The 19,114-nt window shown below is 41.5% G+C and overlaps 1 protein-coding gene across 2 annotated transcripts in view; it reads right to left on the bottom strand.

The window, feature by feature from the left end:
* The window catches only part of VCAN (versican), a 115,506-nt gene extending 96,640 nt beyond the window's left edge, over positions 1-18,866 (bottom strand). Inside the window, exons 1-2 of one of the 2 annotated variants that reach the window (XM_007193043.2) lie at positions 18,321-18,866; positions 6,386-6,461 (exon numbers count right to left, since the gene is read on the bottom strand). In XM_007193043.2, coding sequence (XP_007193105.2) covers positions 6,386-6,455 — 70 coding nt within the window. In that variant the 5' untranslated portion in view covers positions 6,456-6,461; positions 18,321-18,866. The remainder of the gene's footprint in view (positions 1-6,385; positions 6,462-18,320) is intronic. The other variant, XM_007193041.2, reaches the window with a different exon arrangement.
* Between the last annotated feature and the right edge of the window lie 248 nt (positions 18,867-19,114).

Here is a 19,114-nt window from a genome sequence, read left to right as displayed (position 1 = left end):
CAATAAAACTAAAAGCTGGTTCTTTGAGAAGATAAACAAAATTGATAAACCATTAGCCAGACTCATCAAGAAAAAGAGGAAGAGGGCTCAAATCAATAAAATTAGAAGTAAAAAAGGAGAAATCACAACTGACACTGCAGAAATACAAAGGATTATAAGAGATTACTACAAGCAACTCTATGCCAATAAAATAGAAAACCTGGAAGAAATGCACAAATTCTTAGAAAGGTATAACCTTCCAAGACTGAACCAGGAAGAAATAGAAAATATGAACAGACCAATCACAAGTAATGAAAGTGAAACTGTGATTAAAAATCTTTCAACAAACAGAAGTCCAGGACCAGATGGCTTCACAGGTGAATACTATCGAACATTTAGAGAAGAACTAACACCCATCCTTCTCAAACTCTTCCAAAAAATTGTAGAGGGAGGAACACTCCCAAACACATTCTATGAGGCCACCATTACCCTGATACCAAAAGCAGACAAAGATACCAGAAAAAAAGAAAATTACAGACCAATATCACTGATGAATATAGATGCAAAAATCCTCAACAAAATACTAGCAAACAGAATCCAACAACACATTAAAAGGATCATACAGCATGATCAAGTGGGATTTATCCCAGGGATGCAAGGATTCTTCAGTATACCAAATCAATCAATGTGATACACCATATTAACAAATTGCAGAAGAAAAACCATATGATCATCTCAATACAGGCAGAAAAAGCTTCTGACAAAATTCAACACCCATTTATGATAAAAACTCTCCAGAAAGTGGGCATAGAGGGAACCTACCTCAACATAATAGAGGCCATATATGACACACCCACAGCAAACATCATTCTCAATGGTGAAAAACTGAAAGCATTTCCTCTAAGATCAGGAACAAGACAAGTATGTCCACTCTCGCCACTATTATTCAACATAGTTTTGGAAGTCCTAGCCACGGCAATCAGAGAAGAAATAGAAATAAATGGAATACAAATTGGAAAAGAAGAAGTAAAATTGTCATTGTTTGCAGGTGACATGATATTATACATAGAGAATCCTAAGGATGCCACGAGAAAACTACTAGAGCTAATCAATGAATTTGGTAAAGTTGCAGGATATAAAATTAATGCACAGAAATCTCTTGCATTCCTATACACTAATGATGAAAAATCTGAAAGAGAAATTAAGGAAACACTCCCATTTACCATTGCAACAAAAAGAATAAAATATCTAGGAATAAACCTACCTAGGGAGACAAAAGACCTGTATGCAGAAAACTATAAGACACTGTTGAAAGAAATTAAAGATGATACCAACAGATGGAGAGATATTCCATGTTCTTGGATAGGAAGAATCAATATTGTGAAAATGACTATACTACCCAAAGCAAACTAGATTCAATGCAATCTCTATCAAATTACCAATGGCATTTTTTACAGAACTAGAACAAAAAAATCTTAAAATTTGTATGGAGACACAAAAGACCCCAAATAGCCAAAGCAGTCTTGAGGGAAAAAAACGGAGCTGGAGGAATCAGGCTCCCTGACTTCAGACTATACCACAAAGCTACAGTAATCAAGACTATATGGTACTGGCACAACAACAGAAATATAGATCAATGGAACAGGATAGAAAGCCCAGAGATAAACCCACGCACCTATGGTCAACTAATCTATGAAAAAGGAGGCAGGGATATACAATGGAGAAAAGACAGTCTCTTCAATAAGTGGTGCTGGGAAAACTGGACAGCAACATGTAAAAGAATGAAATTAGAACACTCCCTAACACCATACACAAAAATAAACTCAAAATGGATTAAGGACCTTAATGTAAGACCGGACACTTTAAAACTCTTAGAGGAAAACATAGGATGAACACTCTTTGACATAAATCTCAGCAAGATCTTTTTTGATCCACCTCCTAGAGTAATGGAAATAAAAACAAAAATAAACAAATGGGACCTAATGAAACTTCAAAGCTTTTGCAAAGCAAAGGAAACTACAAACAAGACAAAAAGACAACCCTCAGAATGGGAGAAAATATTTGCAAATGAATCAACAGACAAAGGATTAATCTCCAAAATATATAAACAGCTCATGCAGCTCTATATTAAAAAGACAAACAACCCAATCAAAAAATGGTCAGAAGACCTAAATAGACATTTCTCCAAATAGGACATACAGATGGCCAAGAGGCACACAAAAAGCTGCTCAACATCACTAATTATTAGAGAAATGCAAATCAAAACTACATTGAGGTATCACCTCACACCGGTTAGAATGGGCATCATCAGAATATCTGCAACCAACAAATGCTGGAGAGGGTGTGGAGAAAAGGGAACCCTGTTGCACCGTTGGTGGGAATGTAAATTGATAGAGCCACTATGGAGAACAGTATGAAGGTTCCTTAAAAAACTAAAAATAGAATTACCATATGACTCAGCAATCCCACTACTGGGCATATACCCAGAGAAAACCATAATTCAAAAAGACACATGCACCCCAATGTTCATTGCTGCTCTATTTACAATAGCCAGGTCATGGAAGCAACCTAAATGCCCATCGATGGACGAATGGATAAAGAAAATGTGGTACATATATGCAATGGAATATTACTCAGCCATAAAAAGGAACGAAATTGGGTCATTTGTAGAGACATGGATGAATCTAGAGACTGTCATACAGAGTGAAGTAAGTCAGAAAGAGAAAAACAAATACCGTACATTAACGCATATATGTGGAACCTAGAAAAATGGTACAGATAAACTGGTTTGCAGGGCAGAAATAGAGACACAGATGTAGAGAACAAACGTATGGACACCAAGGGGGGAAAGCAGCAGTGGGTGGGGGGGGCTGGTGTGATTAATTGGGAGATTGGGATTGACATGTATACACTGATGTGTATAAAATTGATGACTAATAAGAACCTGCTGTATAAAAATAAAATAAAATAAAATTCAAAAAATATATAATAATTGCTTTAAAAGAAAAATTTCACTATTCCCACCAGATAGTTTGTGGTCTAAATGAATACAGTAAGGGAGAAATCTCTGAACAATGAATGATCAGTTATGTTTCATTCTCTGCCAATAAATTCTGCAGAGCAAGGATGATGCAAATTCTATCTACACAATTTGATCAAACACACACACAGACCTTGGCCAAATAAATGTCAGAGTGAGTATAGGGGAATTTATCACCCTCTCACGTATTAATGTCACTCTCTTGTTCATTCATTTACTAATAATTGTGCATGGCTCCATTTATTAATATTAGAGGAATATCCTAATAACTGGGTCAATGCTAGATAATCAATATAAAGGGTATTTTTAAAGCAAAGAGCTCTTCATGCATTAAAATAAATCCAGAAACCAATAGACAGAGTGTTCATTAGTTATTGACCTTTTGCGTGCCTAGACATAAACAGAGAAAACCTTAAGATAAGAGTACTTGTGTTGACTCAACTAGTTACTGCTCTGTGATTCACTATGAACTTGGCAAATCTGTTTCATATGGATCTTACATTTTCAATTTTTACCCCTCACATAAAAAAGTAAAAATTCTTCTGAAATTAGCCCCAAACTAATGACATCTCTTAACAGTGATTACAGATTTGCAAAGAACTTGATGCTTGGGGTAAAGTACAATACAGTGGTTGAGAGCATGGACTGTGGAGCCAGACTGCCTGGGTTCACCTCCAGGCTCAATCACTAAATTGATGTATGATTTCTACATTAGCTATGTCTCTAAATCTTTTGGTATTGCAGTTTCCTCATTTGCCAAATGGGGAGAATAAAAGTATCTGTCTCATCGGAGAGCTAAGATTAAAAAAGGTTAACAAAGTAAAATACTTAGAACGAGGCCTAACGTAGAAATCACTCAATACTGTTAGCTATTATTACTATTTTAAAATACCATCAAGGAGCTATACCATAAGTGTTTGCTTGTTTCCCTACTGTTTGTATGAGTTCTTTCTTTGTTTTAAGGGGAGGGATAGTTGCCCTGTTCCTCAAGGTTCTCCCACTACTTTCTCTATAATTCCCTCCTATTACTTCCCACCCAAACCAACTCCTTTTCTCTATCTCCTTTCTATGTCTTCCCTCTTCACTGGATGCCGTTGTCCTTTCCTCTCTGTGACCTTCAACGTTTACTTCCTGAAAATGCTGAAGAGGACAGCTCCTGGGCTCTTGGAGTGGTGGAGCCTAGACTCTGATGGCCAGCCAGGTCATTCACTGTGGTATTCACACATTGTTTATTTATTCATTCACTTATTCACTCAACACATAAATTGATTAAGTGCTAGCAGTGTGTCAGGAACTCTGCTAGAAAATAAAAAACAGCTCTCTTGAAACTACACTCCCCTTGGGAAGAAAAATGAAGAATAACTTATCATAGCTATTATAGCCCATCTATTATGGGCTATAATAGATGTCACAGCACAGGGGACAACGGGAACATAGAGAAAGGGCTTTTAAATTGGCTGGAAAGGGGAATGAGAGGTGGGAACCATCTCAGAAGTCAGCTCATCCTTGATTCCTCTGTTGCCCTCACCACACCACATCCAATCCATTTGTTGGTCTGACTCCTCCATCTCCATGTATCAAATTCACTTCTCTCCAGCTCTTCTGCCACGCCCCATTTCACACACAGGTGACCACAATAACCTCCTAAATGATCTCCCTGCTGCCACTCTTGCTCTCCTACAATCAAATCTACATAGAATAGCAAACATGGAACTTTGAAAACATTCATCAACTCATGTCTTTCACTTGCTGAAACCCTTCAGCGCTTCCTTCAGTGCTTCCTGGAAATAAAATCTAGTCATTTCTAAAGCTACAATGCCCTATATAGATGAGAAATGTAACAGAGGTAAAGCTCACACACTCCTGGGACAGCCTTGGTTTATCTCCCAGTTCTGCTACTTACTGGTTGTGTGGCTTTGAGCAAGTCTCTTAGGTTCTCAGTTTCCTCTATAGATAATGAATGTTTCAATAAGTTAATGTTAAGCATTAAAACTGTTCTTGGCTCATAGGAAGCTCTTTTCTAAGTATTAGATATTGTTCCTACTTATATGAACTGACCTCTGGCTATCTCTCTGTCTGTATCTCCTACTTTCTTCTTGATCACTGCTCTCTAACTACAGTGAACTTTCTGTTGTTCAAACACACTACCTAACTTGGGCCAGATCTTAGCTGGCTGGCTTTTCCTCATCATTCCCACATCAGTTTAAGTATGACTTTCTCAAAGACGCTTTATCACCCCCCTGCCCCCCACCCTATGCCATTTCCTATGATGTCATTCTGCTTTATATTCATCTATTCGGAAGTACTTGGATTGTTTGTTTACTTGTTTATCGCTTACCTCATGTAACTAAGGAGATTAGGTTTAAAGAAATCCAAGACAATGTATGACTCATCCACTGATATATCCCTGGAGACCCAGACTAACATGTAGCACATAGAATGTATTCAAACAATACTGTCAATGGATGGAAAAATGAACGGATAGGTGGAAGGATGGATGGATGAATAGATGGAATGATACTTAAATTCTGAGTCTTAAGAATGAACTGAAGTGGAACTGTAGAGAACAAGAGAAGGGACTGTCAAGCAGAAGGAACTGCATGTAAAAAAAAGGGAATAAGAAGGTCTATGAATGGAATTGTAAATTCTTGCAGAGACTCAGAAGCATAGAATGAGTATGAGAAAGAAGTGGAAGCTGAGTCTGGAGAGACCCTTGATGGGAGCAGATCACTGAAACTCAGCACAGTATCTTTTTTCATAGACCAGAGTCCACAAATTTGGAATCACAGAACCCTCATTAGATGGATATATAATTTACAGCTAACAAAAACAGTGGATGTGTACTTATCCAGTTACTAGAAAGGGGGTGGGGAGAAGAGAAGGGAAGGGAAGGGAAGGGAAAGGAAGGGAAGGGAAGGGGAAGGGAGGGAAGGAAAAAAGAAATGGAGGTGGGGGAAAAACTTGGCTATCAGCCCTCTCTCTATCTTCTTTACTTTTTTCAAACTCTATCCTCTTGAATGTTTAATAGTCTTTTTTTTTAATATAGAAAATTTTTGAGCAGTGTTGAAGAAAGCAGAACTTAAAAATATGCCCAGGCCCACATGTGAGCCTTTTTGCACAGTCTGAAAGTAACCTGGGAAGTTACTGAAAGCCCACTTGCTTCTTTAGCACCTGGTTCATTATTTTGTTATGATTGATTTATTTAAAACCACTGTTTTCAACCTAATAATATTTTAGCTAAAAGTGTTCAGCAATGAATAGATCAAAAATTCATCCTTTATTTTAATGATTCCATAATCCCATTCCATGCCCCAGTATTTCAATTTTTATTTCAATTAGTCCTAAAAAAATTGTTACCACACTCACCTTTCTGTAGTGCATGGGCTGCTATTAAGGTAGAGCACATCCATAAGATGCTCTTTATATTTATCAACATCTTGTCCTAGAAATGAAGAAAAACACAAAGTAAATCATAAGCATTCAGGTTTGTGGGAGGCCATACATCACATTCTATTTGTGCATTATAGGGAATAAGAGTACAAGAAGCAGCTCCTCTTGGATTGTAAAAACAGGAGGAGACTTGCAGTAGGAGAAGTTGTCCCAACACTTAAATTATTAGTTTGACTCTCACCCAATGTGGTAGTTACCAAAATAATCCCAGAACCCAAACTGGGGACACATAACAATGTGGATGTGGGGGCAACCACAACAGGGTAGGCTGTTGGAAGAACAATATAGACCACAGCCCAAGTAACTAGTGGCTAGGAGCTGGCACAAGGAGGGAGGGGCGACCACAAAATCTATTTAGAAACAGGAAGTTGGTCATAGATGGAGCAAGAGAAGATGGGGAAGCAATTGAGAGAGATGTTGAAAGAAAGGGATTCACATCAAATGTGAGATAGGAGGAAACCCGTTGGTGGTTCATGCACGTGGTATCAGAACAGAGAACAAGGATCTCAGCAGGCTTTTTAAAGCACAAACTCAATTTAGTTTCTAGGAGGCTGAACAAACAAAATAAATATATTATAAGAAGCTGTTAATTGCAGAAAAAGCCAGTGCTTGCCATGAGTTTTAAAGCAGTTCCAACTGTCTGAAGGGTAAGGAATGAAAGAAAGCACCCTGTACTGAGAGTCAAGAAACCCTGCCCTGGCTTTGCCATTAATTTATTGTGTGAAGACATTTAACAAATCTGGGTCTCAGCATGGTTCCCTTCCAGCTCAAATATCTATGAAGCTATCATTATGAGGAGGATAAGTACCATTGTTGGGGACCATCTAGAAATCAAAGAGCTAAGCTCAGAAGAACTGCAGAAGGCTATTTGATCTCCACAGTTATTCCCTTCTCAGTTACATTTAGGACTGTTCTATAACAGCCATTGTTGGTTGGCTATCCTGTAGCCATTCCTCTTTCTCTTTTCTAACAAAACTCTAATTCCATTCTAGTATCTACCCTCCTTCACACAGCCATATACTTTAGTGGAACCTGGGTCAAACCCCAGCCCAAGGGGATGATCCTGATTATTCTATGTCAATTACATTGGTCCCATTTCTTTTGCCAATGACTGGTTTTGGAATGAGTATATGATGCAATTTTGGCCAATGAGATGTGAGAGGATCTTGCGTGGAGGGGTTGCTCCTGGGAAAGGTATATTCATTTTAAGAAGAGAAAAAAGGAAGCGATGGTTGCTTTTCTTCACTGGACATTATCAGGATAGGATATACCTCGTGAAACTGTTGTATCTATCTTGCACCCATGGGTATATAAGATACCCTCTCGGATGAAGCTGAAAAAGAATCAGGAGAGGCAGGGCTGAAGTGCTCAGGCATTAGACCTATGGCCAACCATAACCTTGAACTTTCTTTATAGTAGATAATAAATTCCTTTATTATTTAAACCAATAAAATCAAGGATTTTTGTTGCTTGTTGCTGAAGGCATCCTAACCGACACATATTTGAGTTGGTGCCCTGCATAACTGCCTTAGAAAATATCTAAATTGTGTATGATTTAGAAAACCTAGATTAAAAAGAAGTAAGTGCTATAAGAATGAATCCAAGTCCAATTTGGGCTCAAATTCAATTTCATAATTTATGACAGCTATACCTTTACTCTTGATATTCTTCTCTACCTGATTGCTTTATTTTATATATATTGAAATAAGTGTTAGAACCTTTCTAAAAAAATTATAAAATTCTAGATATGTCCTGAAGACCATTTTTTTACCTAATACATTATATGTCTCATATTTTCCATCAATAGGCCATTTGACAACTTACAATGAAAAGTATACAGTTGATAATCCTAAAGTAACCTTGATAATTAAGTTTATTTATCATATAATTACTGAGATATGCTAATAGATGTTGTTACACACTAACTGGGAAATTAGGTTTCTACATTTCTTTTTTTTTAATAAGATACCACAGCAAGCAGGAAGTATATACCTGTATCTCAATACTATAACAATATTTCAGGGAAAAATTAAGACATCAATTTCACATACCCTACAGTTTTCAACAAAATGAAATTTTAGATTGTATCATACAATGCTATTAAAGACAGTGTATTCCATGAGTACTAACTGAATCCAAATAAGAAACTTTTCTTTAATTGTGCTTACAAACAATAATCTCCTATTGTCCTTCAAGAAAAATTTTTCTTAATATTTTCTTTTTTTTTTTCAGGAAACTTTTATAAGCTTAATGTTAAAAGTCTATTTCCATTGTCAAATAGCCCTGAATTCAAGTTCCAAATCTTCTGCTTATACTCTGTGGTTTTGGGTAAGTTACTAACTCTCTCATTTCCAGTAGCTATTTAATAGTGAAAAGCAGTACAATGAGAATTGATAAAAGAATGCATATAAAATATAGCTCAGTGATACACAGCATATTCAGTACTCAATATTTATTATTAAAATTTCTAATTCAAGCTTTCTACCAGTGTTCTCTTCCTGGTTTCATATCACTAGTAGTAAAAAGAAAAGTATTTAAAGCTCTTAGATTTGAAAATTATAACCTGGGTTACTACTATAGCTGTGTACAACTTCATGCTCACAGTAAATTGTCCTATAACTTATTTCTATGTGTTCTGAATCATTATTTAGAAACATGTTTTATCTCCTATGTAGAACAGTAGGCTTCTGGAAGGCAGAGCCGGTATCACATTCAGCTTACTAATTCCCACAATATTTCACCCACAGTGCCAGCTTCAGAGTAGACCCTTGAGGTAGGTTTGTTGACCAAATGTGTGACCAATGCCCCTATTTCCTATTCAGAAATACACTTTGAAAAGAAGTGTCAGCACTCTCTTTAAACATGGGTGAGTGGGCCAATTAACACCTGAAATACATTTAATATTTACTGTGACTCAATAATATCTGATGTTTGTCAATGTCTAGAGTGTTGGACCTTATAACAAAACCAGAGGGGAAGATGTAATCCTGACCAGGAATGGGTCTTCTGCATCCTGATCTCCTGTCCAAGGCAGATACTCAAAAGTCTAACTCTTTGTGCCATACTTCATTCTTATAAAAGTGGCTTTTTTTTGAAGGAGGGGAGGAAACAGTTCTTCATCTATATAACAAGTATACTCATCATTTGCTCAAGTAAGACTGTCACTAAGACAAGGCTAGGGAAGGAGCCAGTGCATTAAAAGTGCAAGGGAGAGATCAGTCATGTTTTTAACTCTTTTTTTTTTTTTTAAATGTGATGGAACTGCACTTTTATGTTTTTTTAATTTAATTTTTTTTAATTTTTTTGGCTGTGTTGGGTCTTCGTTTCTGTGCAAGGGCTTCCTCTAGTTGCGGCGAGCGGGGGCCACTCTTCATCGCGGTGCGCAGGCCTCTCACCATCGCGGCCTCTCTTGTTGCGGAGCACAGGCTCCAGACGCGCAGGCTCAGTAGTTGTGGCTCACGGGCCCAGTTGCTCCACAGCATGTGGGATCTTCCCAGACCAGGGCTCGAACCCGTGTCCCCTGCATTGGCAGGCAGATTCTCAACCACTGCGTCACCAGGGAAGCCCAGTCATGTTTTAAATACATTTGCAAAACTATGTTTAAATAAGTTGCCAATATTTAAAAATTGGAGAGTTCACACTAAGTCCCAGATCTCTGCCTTCTTTTGGAAAATCAGACCTAGCAGCTCAAGGTCCATATTCTAGCTGGCCAATCATTAGCACTAAGCAAGCAGCAGCCTCTGGCCTTGGCTCTGTGCATCCAAGCTTATCACTGGCCCCACTTAGCCTCTCATCCATTTCCACTCCATGCCTGTTCCCTGTAGTCACCAGAGTTTGCAACTCAAATGCCCACAGTTCTGACCTCAGAACTATATTTCCATTGCCTCTTCCTTAGAGTCCAGGGATGTCATTCCATTTCTCTAATTTTTATAAGACTGTGTTCATGGTCATGGTTGTTAAAGCACACCGTTTGCCTTCTTTGATTTTACTAAATGAGAAACTTTCTGGAGCTTCTTTGTTTTTAGCACCACTCCGACCCCCATCTCTATTCTTCTGCTCTTCTGTGTGGGTCTTGTAAGCATTATTTGTTAGTGATAACGAGTCTGTCTGCACAGAAAGACCTGGGAGATATGACAGCCAGTGCCTATATTTAGTCTTCTATTCCAGCGAAGTCAATGAGAAGAGGAAAAAGTCATTGAACAATCAAGTCACAGCTGACTGAAGCTGTTTAATTGCCTGGGAGACACAAGAGACAAGGTCAACAGGACTCCTATCCATAAGAGATGTCTGCAGAGGGGATAACGGTCAGGCCGGTGATGGGCTGCCTCAGAGAAAGAGAGATCCAAGGTTCTAGTAAACAGATATTTAGTATTCTCCCTTGATCTTGGGGAAGCTCCACTGAGCAAAGGGTGACTTAAGGATGCAGACACAGTGGTTTGTGTTCTAGTTTTTGAATTAGTTACCCTAGACAACCAATTGTCCAGGATACCTCAGCCACAAAGTAGATGTAAAGAGCATTGTCTATCATGTTGCCACGGAGTGCTTTCTCAAAGGAGGAAACGCTGTAATGCAGAGAGAGATATCATGGTTTAAACAGGAAGTGTCATGAATCTGCTTCACAGGAATAATGGCACCGTGTGAATATACCACTAACACGTGGCTGGATTCCTGCACCTGGACTTGGCTAAGCTTTTTCATGTCATTGCTCCTTAGTATTGCTCTCTTCTCTGCCTGGTGAACCTGTTCCTCCTCGATCTAAAACACACTGCACTCTGCATTCCCATTCTCATGCTCTATTTACATCATAGCACATCTCCCCATTGTATATGAATATTTGGGAATTGCTTTTCTCTACCCTCCATAATATAAGCTCCAGGAACGTAGCCTTTGATGTTTTGTTCACTGCTGTATCCACAATGCCTAGGACACGCAGTAAATATTTGTTGAATGAATGAATATGCCCATTTTGTACATAATTGGGTGCATATTTTACACTATTTGGTACATTACTTTCTTCACTTAAAACACAGTTTATCTCAGAGAATATTCTGAATCAGCTAATACAGTGTGTCTGTGTCATTTTTAACAGCTGCATAGTTTTCCCCTAGATAAATGTAGCATCTTTTATTTTACCAGTTCCTGTGATGAGCCTTTAAGGTGTTTCCAAATTTTTGCTGTGAAATAATGCTGCAAAGGGCATCCTTGGCCATTTGTTTTGGGTGACATTCATACCAATGTCTATATGACAATATCTAGAAGAGGAATTGCTGGGTCAAAAGGTATATGCATTTAAAAATTTTTTTGATAGCTATTACCAAATCACTTTCTAAAAAAGATGAACCTATTTACATATATGAGAGATCCAGTTTCCCCACAACTTGACCAACACAAACTTTCATTGAACCTTTTTTATCTTTACAGCTCTTATTGATGAAAAAATGGTGCAGAATATCATTGTTGTTTTAATTACTATTTCTTTAACTATGAATGAAACTGAGCAATTTTTCAGATGATTTTAAAACATTTATTTTTCTCTTTCTGCCAGCAGCCTGCATAAAACATTTGCCAATTTTTCTTTTGGATAGATTGTGGTTTAGTTTTTGTAAAAGGTCCTGGCATATCAAAATAGTTGTTAGCTCTTTGTCTCTCATATTTTGCTAATATTTTCCAGATGTGTTATTTGTTTTCATGTAAATAATTTAATTGTTATTAGTCAGATTTATTAATCTTTTCTAGTATGGCTTCTGGGTTTTACATTTTCCTTAGCACGGGTTTCACCTTTTCCTTAGCACGGGTTTCACCTTTTCCTTAGCCCGGGTTTCCTTACTCCTAGATTATTATTTTAAAAATCTTATAATTTCCTCTAGTTATTTTTTTAAATGTCATTCCCTACATTTCATATTAGATCCATCTTAACTTTATTTTGGGATAAGAAATGAGGTAAAGATTGACTTGTATTTTGAGTGAACCAATCCACTGTGCCCAATCCATTTATTGAATAATTCTTCATTTCCACTGAATTTCCGTGTTCGTTTGAGCCTATTTCTGGACTCTGTCTTCTGTTCAATGAAACTAGACAATTCTTTTTCTATTTAAATTGAAGTATAGTGGATTTAAAATGTTGTGTTAGTTTCAGGTGCACAGCAGTGATTCAGATATATAGATATAGATATACACATATATATATTCTTCTTTCAGATTCTTTTCCATTACAGGTTATTACAAGATATTGAATATAGTTCCCTGTGTTATACAGTAGGTCCTTGTTGTTCATCTATTATATATACTGTTGTGTGTTATCTGTTAATCCCAAACTCTTAATTTATCCCTTTCCCCTTTTCCCCTCTGGTGACCCTAAATTTGTTTTCTATGTCTGTGAGTCTATTTCTGTTTTGTAAATAAGTTCATTTGTATTGTTTTTTTTAGATTCCACATACAAGTGTGAAACTAGACAATTCTTAAAACAGTATGTCCCTCTCTAATACATTTTGTAGGTTTAGTAGGAAATACATGATTTGGGCAATGCTGTTATTATTAAGATCATAGAATTAGATCAATATGAGCCCCAGGGATATATCTTAACACCATTTATTTGTGGAGTTCTCATTTATCAAAGCCCTTTCACAGGTATTCACCCTTTTGATGTTTATAACTGCATATCCATTTAATAGATTTTTGACACCAAATGTCTAAAAGTTGTGTCTGACCTGGTTTTCTCAACTAGGAAATGCAACGCAAACTTTCTGATTCTAAGCCTAATGCTCCTTCCACTACACCACAGGTAATACCAACTCAGTAATTTAATAATAAAAACATTATAACTTACATATTATATATGTGTTTATCATAAACTATGTAATCTCATGTTTATAGACATAAACACCTCTTAAAATTCTTAAGAAGAATGAAGTAGGATGTACACAGAAAAAAGAAGGATGTATACAGAGAAAAAGGTAAATTTAAATGTAGATCTGCATTTACACCCTTTTAAAGATGATAGATCTATCCAGAGGCATTTCAGGGAAACACAACAAACAAACACATTACATAAGGATGCTTTGCACTGACCACTGAAATAGAACCACCCCTGGCACATTCAGTGATAAGAACACGGCAGTCAAATACCCTGGAGAACATATACATAATATAAACATATAAATGTATATATATGTAATTAACCACATTTAGGCTACCAGAGGAAACTGGCAAACGTTCACTAACTGAAGTGGAGCTTGGCCAGGACATTTATCTCTACTTCTCCTTGTTCTGATTCCAAATCAGAGAGAGTACGGGCCTTGTGTTTTCTGGTAAAGTACAGACCTATGCAACAATCAGCATGTTTTCTCATACCAGAGCCAGTAACCCCCAACAATGAGTATTTGTGAGTCCTAACTGGTTTCTCTAGGTGGGTGGTGGAATAATAGCCTACTACAGTCATTCATTCTCTTCCTCAAAAGAACTATGGGTCTGGAGAAGTTCTGTTCAGTCACAGGGCAATATCTCATTTTAAATACAGTATCTAGTGATGTTTGTCCATGAATAAAGTCAACAAAAATGTTTGAATCCCACTAGGCAAAAAGAGCTTATTTATATGGCTGTTGGGTGACAGTGTTGGTTGATCTTTGTGCTCTCAAAGGCTCTGATGTTCAATTACTGACCAATCATTAACCACAAAGTATTTAAGAGTAATAATGTGAGGAAAGAAAGAACAATGACCATATCTTTAACATTAATCATATTCAGCCTTAAATTAACTTTTTAGGTCCTTTCCAAACAATTCACAAGGGTGCAGACATAGGTATCTTAGGATAGCACAGGTATTTCCTTCCAGTTTGTAGGCACAGAGAAAAAGAAGAAACCTATGTCTGTAAACATATATAAATCTAGGAGGATTCTTTTCAAACTTTAAATTTGAATTAAAGTTAAAATTAAATTTAAATTCTTTTTAAACTTTAAATTAAAAGCAGGAAATACAATTTAGGGCTAACTTTATATTTCTTTTTTTTTTATCTACTAAGGAAAACAAAGCGAAACTTTGAATTCTTACACAAATCTTTAGCGACTGTCTTGAATCCCCTCCTTCTTCCCACCACCCACAAGACGAAGGACCGTGGACTTCCTGCTGGAGCAAGTAATTGCTCAGCCGCTTTGGAATCCATGCCTTTTGCAGTTTGGTTGGGACAGGCACATACAATTGTAAAATCTTCCTTTTTTTACATAGAACTCAGAACCAGAAGTCAGCCTCCGAGACCTTCTGCTTGATATGCCCTCACATCCCAAGTTACATATTCCCCAAACTGGAACAGATTTTATCTCAGAAAACTAGTTGTTGCTTCCATTGACGCCTTCCTATTTTTATATTAGACTCAAAACATCCCATTTTAGGTCTTTAGAGGAATATTTTCACTCTAGGGTTGGCACAATTGCCAAGCAGTGTTTAAAAGAATTTAGGTCACAGCTTTTAGGAGTCAAAAAGGAAGGGAAAGGGGATCAATTAGATGTCAGAATTGGAGATGGAATAGATCATTAAAGTTCTGTTCTTCCAAGATAAAGCGAAGAAGTAGGAGAGTCTAAAATGTAGCACTAAGTGGCAGCATCAACTCTGAGCCGCATTCCCCCAAGTCACTCGCTCAGTCATTTCATAAATATGAGCTGAGCTCCCACTATGGGCCGGGCCCGAGCTAAAGCTCCTGATGCGAAGGGACCAGGGTTACACTCACAGCCCCTAAGGTTTGCGCTCATGGAATCTATCAGTCCTGTCAATGGCAATTGTTTGCCATGCTAGACGAACTCTTTAGGACGTATGGAATGTGATTATCCTGTAATTGACTAAAAGTGATCTTTAAAGTCAATATATGGATCACAGAATAAACTCGTCTCATATTTCTGCCAAAAATGTTTATTTGGAGTAAATCTTTACTTCTTTTCTGTCGCAAGGGGAAAACTCCTCCTACCACTCCCAAGAAGCAAGGCAAAAAAAAATTCAAATGGTTTTTTATTTAATAAGAGTGTTTAGCGCCGTCAGGATAGAAGTCTGGTCGGCTCCAGCACCCTCCCGGAGCCTAAGCGCTGGGTGCGCCGCCGCTGCGCTCTCCCCGCCCAGCGGCTCAGCTCTCCCCGCCCCGCCCCTGTCCCGCGGAAGGACTAAAGCCACGCCCCCACTGGCCTCTAGGCGGGGACCCAGGCGGCGCCCCGCCAGCCTCTGCGCTGAGCGACTGCCGGTCCCGCAGTGCAGCTGTCTCCGATCCCAAGAAGTCACACCCGTCTCGGGCCGGGAGCTGAAGCCCCAGCCCACGTGGCGGCGGCTGGTGAGCCCCGCCGCTGCGGGAAGCGCCCGGTGCGGTTCTTCCCTTCGCGCGGGCTGGGGAGTGGAGAGATGCCCCCAGCCCCAGCCTCTCTAAGGGGCTAGTTCCTCCGCCATCCCTCCCAGCACGCCGCTTCAGTAGGGTTTGTTATCGCTTTGGGGATTTAAACAATGGCTTAAAAGCAGACGCGAAATTTAGTCCAAAACCTTGAAAGGAACCCGGCCGGTCCGCTCCCGGCTGTTTGCGTGCATGTGCCCCGTCTCTGTTCCTTTCTTCTTCCCTTTCTCCCCACCGTCCCTTTCCTTCCCAACTCTCCTTTTTCCTCCCGGCGCCCTCCTCCCAAATTTCCACGTTCGGCGAGTGTTGTGAAATTGAGAAAATTTAAACGTTGGATTAGGGTCCCTTATTAGGCAATGGTCTGGGGCGGGGCCCTAGCTTTGGGTTCGAGTGGTCGTGGGCCATAATAAAATTTCCAAAAGTACGGCATTCTGTATGATCTTTCTTAAAGTGACGCCCATGAAAGATTGAGCGCCAAGCCCCCCGAAACCTGGATTCTCCCTTGGCCACGTGCGTTAGTCCACCAAACTGCAGGCTTGGCCCAGAGTGCCGCGCATGTCTCAGCTGACTGGGGAGAAGGCTCTTCGGCCCTTAAAGACAAGTCTCCTTCCTGGGCCCTCCAAACCCCTAGATTTACGTCGCAGATTCCGAAGTAGAAAACTAACAACTAAAGGGGAAGCTAGGGTGCTCCATCCTTGAATACATGGCTGTGAAAGCGGCTCATTTGGTTTGGGGTGGCGGGGGGCTCGTTGTCCTCCACATGTGCTGCATTTCTCCATCAGGGGGCGCCCACACCCACCAAGAAACTCCCTATTCCTAGACATCTGGGTTCCGCAAGCTCGAAGCACTGCAAGTGGGGGTAGATCCGAAGGAGCGCACCGCCTCCCTCGCTCCTCCCTCCTTGCCAGCCTCCGCGGACAGGGGAGGCAGGGATTTCACACTAGCCATTCATTTGTCAGCCGTGGGGGGAGGGGACGCAGGAGCGAAAGAGACCGAGCAGAGGTTGGAAGAGGGGAAGAGAGGCAGAGAAGATGGAGACAGAGAGGGAGAGACAAAGATGAGAAACGGGACACAGATAGCGAGACTGTCTTTCCGCCTGTGGGTGTGCGCACCGCGGGACAGCTCTCCAGGCGCCGCGTAGATTTCTCCTCCCTCCCGTAGCATCTCCCGGGGACTTGCAGGACTTGCTACGGCGCAGCTGGATCCGAGAGCAAATAGTTTAAGCTACGACACTAGTTTTCTACCTCGCTCTCCGCTGCCTAACCCACTGACTGCTCCACGCCCAGTGACACAGACAGTGAGCCTGGACAGCCCTGATGCCCCCCAGCCCTCACGCACCAGGGCTGTAGACCGGCGGCGCCCACGCCTCCGCAGGGCGGTGGGGCGCTCCAGCCGAGGGCGTCCCCCGGAGCTGCCGCCACTCGCTCTCCGCCGCCGCAAGACCCGCCAGTAAAGTTGCTCAACTAGGGCCGCGGGCTGGGAGGGGGTGGGGAAATGGAAGGAAAAGGAGGACTGCAGTAGTCCGGGCGAGAGGGCTGGTCCTAGAGGCCCCAGATTCGGGTCCCCGCGCCACCTTTGTCTGAAGAGCGATCTGAGTGCTGGTTTGCTCGTTGAGAGCAAAAGCCTCCACTTCGCTCCTCAGGGCGAGATAAAATTCTTGCACATCCCTACTGGTTCGGGGCAAGCTTTTCCCGCCCTGGCGCCTCGCAGACCTCCGCGGCGCTCCAAGCACCCCACCCCCATCCCCTGCTCCCTCCCGGCCGGCTCCGGCGCACCGCGCGTAGGACAAAAGAACCCAGGGGCACCGGAGAGAGCCTTGACAGCCCCCGCGTCGCCGAAGAGACGCGGACCGGGGACCCCGCACCTCCCCGACCGGACCTCCTCCCAGAGCGCCCGCAGGCTGAGGGGGTCACGTCCGCGCAGGTCCCGGATCGCCCTGTCAGACGCTGCTTGGGAGCAGCTTTCCAGGAACGCCGGGCACTGACCACACATCAGGGGCCGGGAACCAGGTGGCCTGCACCAGGGCGGCTTCGGGGACTTGCATGTGGGCAAGTCTCGGTGGTCCCCATTCAAACTTTTGCCTCGAGCAGGTTAAAAAAAAAAAAAAAAAAAAAAAAAGGATCAAGGTGCCACGGGTCCCTCCTCTCCAGCTCAAGACCCCACGACGTTTCTAGGGGTTCTCTGCATTCCCTTCCCTCCCTTCCCCCAATTCCATTTGTCCTTCTACTCCCACCCCACCCCGGGCTTCTTTTGTCTGGATCTTTTTCAGCACCAAGGTCCCTCTGTATTCTTCTCTCCAAACATCCTTCTGAAAGTTACCTGCATTTTTTACAGTGCACATATTTTCTTAATTTCTCAGAGCTAGTTCTCTTAGCCTTAATTAAAGCCTTCTACCAATTACAACGTACTTCTTTTTTTTCCTATAAGTTTTTCTTTTTCTTTTCTTTTCTTTTCTTTTTTTTAAGGGGGAACAAAAGAAACGTGATTACCTTGAAAGGCGGCTTTACTGCAGTTGAGGGGGAAAATTGACCTCAGCGCTGCGCGAATGGGCTCGGCGTTGCCGGGGCGGGTCACATAGGAAGCGCGGTGGCCTGGGGAAGGGTGCGGGATGGTGCTGGAGGATGCGGGAGGATGCGGGGCTGACCGCAGAGCCCGGTCCCAACGCCTGTCCACAGCACCTAATGTTCGCGGCTGTTGCGCCCGCCCGCCTGGAGTTCCTCCCCAGAAAGGCTCGGGGCAGCTCGCCTGCAAGTTCAAATGCGGGTTGTGACACCCATCATCATTATATCACAGTACCGTCAGCACCGAGGAGGAGACTCAGCGAGGAGGAGGAGGAGGAAGAGGAGGAGGGTTCATTCACAGGCTCCTCGAGCGCTCCGCAGCTGCAGCCACTCCTAACAGCCCAGGCTTGGAAAGCAGGCAAAGGAGCGGAAAGGCAGCTCCCCGCGCTTGCGGTAGGGACCGCCTGCCTCCCTCCCCAGGCACTCCCACCTCTCGGCGTTTCTTCCTGACAAGAAGTACCAATCGGCTTGGGGACAGCAGCGCTCCCCATTCAGCGACTCACTAAGTAACATCGCGCTGTGCGCAAGGAAACCACTGCCTTCCCACCCCTCCCCACCCCCGCTTCCCCGCCCCCCGTGCTGCTAGTTCTGGGTTAGGGGAAAGGAGCCCCCAGGCTCCTGTGGGGCAGGCCAGCACTAGACAATTGAGTACCGTCAGTTCTTGGGAGCAAATGAAACTCTGTAAAATCAGCAAAGAACTTGGTTACAGTGTGTTTACGCGG

Source organism: Balaenoptera acutorostrata, chromosome 2 (assembly GCF_949987535.1).
Source record: "Balaenoptera acutorostrata chromosome 2, mBalAcu1.1, whole genome shotgun sequence".
Lineage (NCBI taxonomy): Eukaryota > Metazoa > Chordata > Mammalia > Artiodactyla > Balaenopteridae > Balaenoptera > Balaenoptera acutorostrata.
Note: the sequence above shows the minus strand (reverse complement) of the source record. Positions and strands in the feature narration are given on the sequence as shown.